The sequence below is a fragment of the Cryptomeria japonica genome, chromosome 2 (assembly GCF_030272615.1).
Source record: "Cryptomeria japonica chromosome 2, Sugi_1.0, whole genome shotgun sequence".
Taxonomy (NCBI): domain Eukaryota; kingdom Viridiplantae; phylum Streptophyta; class Pinopsida; order Cupressales; family Cupressaceae; genus Cryptomeria; species Cryptomeria japonica.
Window position 1 is genome coordinate 578039506 of NC_081406.1, and position 6549 is coordinate 578046054.

The following is a 6549-nucleotide window of genomic DNA, read 5'->3' on the forward strand; positions in this document are numbered from 1 at the left end:
ATCGAAATTTGTCTACCCGCTGCATCAACTGTTATCATCCTTGTCCTTAGGCTTCTTGGACCCTTCTCTTTTGCTTTTATTTCCTAGTTTGAGAATCGCAGCAGACCAACTTGTTGTAAAATGTAAGTCCCCTTGTGCTCCCAGCAAAAACACATCAGTCACTGAGTTATCCCGCAGTCAAGAACTGACATTTGGAACCTTGATGTTCTCCCCATTGATCAACTAAAACGGCATTAGGGCTTCCTTATACAAGAGAGGATAGGATACTCGACGAGATCATTCTATTCTGCGTTGGCCGGATAGAGTTGCAGCGATGTGACTTCAGCCACGTCAACAAGACCCTAGGAATAAGGCGCTCCAATCAAGAGATGTAATAGTGGCTTCTATGAACTCTTAATGTAAGATCGTGGTCTTCTTCAAGTGTGGCAAAATTTGAATAGGTCTGAGGCAACAACTCTGGCATAATTCGTTGCAATCAGCTCTTGGTGATTGATTGATTAGTCCTTTAACCTTCAAAATATCTCCATTTGACTTTTCTAGAATTGAGCCTTGCAAGTTGGCCTTTTGCACAATTTAAGAACAAATGAGATGACTGAAGTATCACCTCCTCAATGCAACCCCTCAAGAGATCTTTCACTCCCTCAGTTATTATATCAATGGGAGTTTTTGTTCCCAAAGACAATATTTTGTAGAAACCCTAGTCTCCACAAACTCCACAAAGCAAATATTAATTCGTGGCTGATTAGAAGCTGAGCTAAACCTCCTTTTATACTTTTTTAATCCATCATCCAGAAGCTTCTAGAAATAATATTAAATTAAGTCACTTTATTAAATTAATTAAATATAAAGTCATCTTTTAATTTTTAATTTATTTGATAATTTTATAAATAATTAACTTAATACTATTAATTAAAATAATTAATTAAGCTATCCATAAAAAAATAACAATAATTTGGACAACTTAACTAATTAGATTAATTAATTATTCTTACTCCAAAAATGGGGACATTACAAAAGATATGAGGGGATGTGAAGGTCTATGAGTTTGCATAGGCAACATGGCAAGACATTGGGGAATGGGTTTTTGGTATTCTCACTAGCAAAATTCACAAGAGGGGTGATCTTAGAGAGAACCTCAAAGGCTTGGAAGAGAGAAGTATGACATGGAGTGGGGATTAGGCTTTGGAGATATTGATATAGGAAGGAGCGGGGATTGGGATTTGGACATATCCGATGCAAGGAGCAAAAGGCATGATAATATGAGAAAGTTTTAAATCAGACCTGGAGCTAGAAGTGACCCAGACGCTCTCATACTTAGACTTTGGGGCATTATAGGCATTGTGGGCACGTGGATCCACAAGGTCCCTGGGGGGAACCTAGTGTGGTTTTGAGTTAACCCAAGTGTATCAAATACATTTAATTTCACATTTTTAAAAACAAAAAAGTTCTTGCTTACCCTAATTTCGCCTTTAAGTGAGGCTTCACTTCTTTTGCCTCATTTCACAAGGAGAAATGACTAAAACATTTTTTTTCCCTTTTAAGGAGTGATTGTTGATTTTAAAATGTTATTGCATTTTTCTTTGAAGGTGAAAGCTGTGGTAGAGAAAGATCTTCACCTACAAGAGAGAAGTAATTGCATGGGGAAGATTTATCTATCAAAGGTGAGTGAATTTAGTAATTTTTCCAAGATTTTTTAGTTTTTCTTAGAATTTTTTTGATTATTTTTTCAAACCTTTTATACATAATGTAGGGGTTATAATGTTGTATTTTTTTGTTTTGCATAAGTTAATGTGGTGTAGGTTTATAATGTTTTTTTTAATAAATTTATATTCATATAGAATGGCTAGTATTTCTAGTTCTATTGTTCCTATTGGCACCCAGTTTGATTGTGTCCAATTGTGTTTGAATCTTGGTCCTCCTTTGTGCATTTGGGATTATTTTGTCCATTTATAATCGATTTGAGATAATTTTTAATGGGTCTCCCTTGGTCAAGTCTGCTTAAGTATTGTTCTCCATCACCCCATGTCCCAACCAATGTGTTGGAAATTGCAAAGTGTCCAATGTTCAAAGTACGAGGTCCTAAATATGTGAGATGTTGTTATGTGTTTGGGAATGAAGATCAATAACTATCCTAGGGTACATGGGATTGAAGGTTCCAAACTAAAGGTGCAAAATGTTTGGTGAAAGAAAAAGTCAATAGATTAGATCTTGAGTTTGAATTGCATAACCAGATTAAATTGGAGCTGCCAAGAATCAAACGTTGGGCAAAGGTGTCTATGAAACATTTATTCCTAGGGTCAGGGAAAGAAGTTGTGGCCATGTATGTGTTAGGGAATCTATTGTTAGTGCTCATTTTATTACTTCTTACAAGTTTTAACAACTTGCTAAGTCTAGAATTAGGTAGAACTGGTGGAGAGGTGGGTTTAAGTCCTTTATATATGTATTGTTTCAAATGGTTGAACAACGTGATTACTCAATCAATATTATTTTTGTGCTGTTCCAAAAAATATCACGGTATCAGAGATGTCGAGGTTGCCTCCGTTTTGTAGCATCTGCATAACATAGAGTTCTCACAGGCATTGGATTTGTTGATATTTTGGCTGGTGCAATCTATGGAGGCATTGCATAGGCTATGAAGTCGATGACACACATGCATTTTGTAAACACCAAGCTTAGATCAGGCTCTATCAGATCCATGCTATTTTCTTGCATGACCATATCTTTATTCTTCGTTGTTTGAAATTTCTGTCTAAACATTTCTCTAAAATAATTTGCAATAGTGGTGTCTAGTTTAGAGTGAATGCATGCCTGGGCATTGTCTTCTTGGAATTGTTTCTGAACCATGAGCAACACAAAGACATACTCAATAATTCAGCGACTCAAAGTTGCTCCTGTACATCATAGTAGAGACATAAGGAAACAGCTATCCAGCCCTTAGGATGCACCAAGATATCAATACCCTTCGTACATTATAAATACATTGCAATGGATGATTGGTGCATCCTAAGGGCTATACAGCTTTTCGAGACATAATGTTGGGGTGGCATGAGGCAAGTTAAGGAGACGAGTAAGGTGGAGAGAAGGCATCAAGGCTCTCGATAGGTGCATCTGATGAGTAATCTGTTGAATGTATTGACATTTCTTCACTTAGATTGCCTATAGGAGTAGCTGGCAAAGAAATATCTCGTGGTTGGATGTCAAAGAATATCACAAATTCAATTTCCAAATAACAGTTTATATTACCTTAACAAGTGAGTTTCATGAAGAGAGTATTTGGCTACAACAGGTTGTGTTCATTTGAAAGGATAGTTGGCAAGATTTGTAATTTCAAAAGGTACCCAAGTCGTCGTCAAGAAAATGCACCTAATAAGCAGCAGTATCATTCTCCTAAATTTTTTTGTGTCACTGCTTGTAATGTTGTCCTTTTTATGAAGTCAAATAAAGATTTCAGAAGTGTTCAGGAGAGACAGTTGTAGGAGGTAGTTTTTCTAGGTGTATATGTTCAAATTAATTTGTAGTCATGGATAAATTAAGTTTTCTTTGAGAAATTCGAAGGTAGAGACTTGCATACATGGCAAAAACAGGTGCAGTTCCACTTGATAGAAAAGGATCTTTGGGATATTGTCAAACCTACCTCAATCTCTCCAATTGATGTGAATGAACTTGCCAAGTAGATTGTCAAAAATCAAAAAGCGTGGGGAATTTTGGCCTCAACTAGTCAAAAGCGTACTCACACAATGTAGATTTCATGAAGCCTGCAAAAGATATTTGGGACTCCTTAAACAAGCTCCCGACCTGAAGAAGAAAGTGCCGAGACAACATTGAATCATAGATTGTATGGATTGAAGTTGGATAAAGTTGCAAAAATGGCAGATCATATAAGTTAGTTTCACTCTTTCCTAAATCAGTTAGCGATGCCAAAGAAATACTTTTGATTAGTTTGCTTAAGAATGTCTGGTGTGGTGTTTACATTAAGGTAAACATTACTTTGGAAGGAGTAATCTCTACTCTACTTAACCATGTTGAACACTTAGAATCCAAAGAAAATTTATATGTACGTAACAAAGCAAGTTCACTTTAAAGAAAGGGTAAATGCAAGTCTAAGAATGTTCCTTCAAAAGGAAAAATAAAATGCTTATATTTTAATGAATTAGGACATGTAATTTTTTATTGTAAGAAGAGGGCACATGATCTACCAGATCATAAACTAGATAAATGTGCTTCGTTGGAAGAAACAGATTGGAAAGAGTTATAGGGGACTGAAATTCCATGAATATAATATTTTTAGTTTGCCTCGTTATTGCTATGTGGTTTGGTAGTCCTTCCTTTGATGTCACAACTTTACCTGCATCAAATTTAAGAGTAAATGCAATACTAATTTGCATTTTTTAATTACAAATCAAAGTCTATTTCACAATAGATCCTTACATGTTTGTTGTCTATCTTAGCCATTTTTGATATTGCATCAGTTATATACAGCCACTAGTAAACATATTAGAATACTGATTTGCATCTTTAAATTATGAATCAAATTTTAATTCACTATAGATCCTTACATGTTTGGTGTCTATCTTAGCCATTTTTGATATTGCATCATCATCAGCAATAGAGACCATTATATACTAATACAGCCACTGATAAACCTTTTAGAGATGGCAAATAGTACAATATCTGGATCAGAATACTTTTTAATTTTGATTTTGTACAAAAAATATACTATCAGTATCATCTATGATATTCAGAGATTGAATTTAAGCACAGAATTTCAGCATAGTTCTTGTGGTATGGCTGTATTGTATTATATTAATGTAATCAAATCAGTGGCAGTTACAGTGTGATTTTATAAAATATAAACATTAGCGTATTATTTCATCTATTGGTTTCAAAGTTTTATTCTGAAGCTTTGTTAAAAGCTACCAATAACTTTACTTGTAAAACTGAATACCTTAAGTTTTAAAACAGCAGGAACTTATTGCAACCTTGTGTTTCCTTGAGTAATCAGCTAAAAGTTCAATTTTTTTGGCATGTTTATCTGTATGATTGACATGCACACTTAAAATGGCATTCGCAAATTATTTGTGTTAAAAAACATGCCATTTGACAGCAGGTGTTGCTAGTATATATAATATATGTTTATCGTTTAATCATGAAACCAATCTATTAAAGAATCAGAAATTTTTTTTGCTATAATTATGAGCTCTTAAGTTAATTTTTTTCCTAATAGTTTTCTTCCTTACATTGATAACTTTGGCTTAGGTTTTCTGATATTCTATAGAAGTTCTTTAGTGAACTAAAATCTATTAAATTCACTGCTTTCTTCTTCCATTACAGGCTTCAATCTAGTTGTATGCCTTTCCTTTCCATTTAGGTCATATTATTTTCAAACTATCCAATCATGAATGCAATATAGGAATGTACTAAATCTGAAATGGTTGAATGGTGTTATATCTAGAGGTGTCTGGGATGCACTTGATGCCGATTACAGCTCAAGGCTGGCGATACCTGGAAGAGTTAGTTACTGAGGGAAAGTTATGAACTCACCACGACGGATGCAAATGAGTACAATTCCTTCTATTTGATAAGTGATCAGGGATAGCATGGTGTTTGCATGCTTAAAATGGTAAGCTGAAAGAATAATGAGGTTTCAGCACTGTACTTTCCTTATCTTTGCGTTTGGCTTTCCAGATATTGATATTATAATGTAAATCTGGGACCCTATTTGATAAATGTAACATACATTTTCTTTCTTCTTAAATAGCTTGAAGCCAATGTAATGTCATAAACGATAATTCCTTTTCACTGTTGATGTGCACGACAAATTTATTGCCCTTCAAAAATGCCTAAGCATTGCAGGCAGACAATTTTTCTTTCTTCTTAAATAGCTCGAAGCCAGTGTCATGTCATAAACAATAATTCCTTTTGCTGTTGATGTGCAGTGACAAATTTATTGCCGTTCAAAAATACGTAAGTGTTGCAGGCAGTCAATTGTAGAAGTCGTTCATTCAAGCATTAAGATTACCTGCACATTGTAATATTGATATGTAGCTCACAAAAAAAATCTTTAAAATCACATTTTTAATTGAAACAAGTAAAAATATAGGTTTACATATTGGCATTATGATCTGTAGATTCATTACATTGAGATGCTGTGATAAATTAAATTAATAAACAAAATGTGTTGGTATTTATCCTTTCAAGTTTGATGGGTGTGAAAAGATATCTAGGACTTGAGATAAAACACAAACAAATAATTATCAGACAAACCCGAACAGAGGAATTTGTGGACCAACTTTACAAGGCTAGTTAAAACATCAAAAGAGCAAAATAATTTGTCAGGATGATAATGTTCTAGCTGTCATCGTAAGGATATCCTTGACAAATTACCTTTGCATTTATTATGCAAGTAGGTGTAGCAAAGAGGGAAGCTAAGCACAATACAAATTAAGCAAAGACTTGAGTGTTAGGCAGCACCCATTTTGCTTACAATAGAAGGAAGAACCTATTATGCTATGAACTCTAGAAGGATATCCAGACATTTCTGCCAAGATA

At 34.4% G+C, this 6549-nt stretch overlaps 1 protein-coding gene across 3 annotated transcripts in view; it reads left to right on the forward strand.

The window, feature by feature from the left end:
* Positions 1–5923, forward strand: part of LOC131051153 (uncharacterized) — a 69031-nt gene extending 63108 nt beyond the window's left edge. For 2 of the 3 annotated variants that reach the window (XM_057985565.2, XM_057985540.2), the window contains one exon: positions 5453–5923. In XM_057985565.2, coding sequence (XP_057841548.2) covers positions 5453–5535 — 83 coding nt within the window. In that variant the 3' untranslated portion in view covers positions 5536–5923. The remainder of the gene's footprint in view (positions 1–5452) is intronic. The other variant, XR_009107088.2, reaches the window with a different exon arrangement.
* The last annotated feature ends 626 nt before the right edge of the window (positions 5924–6549 follow it).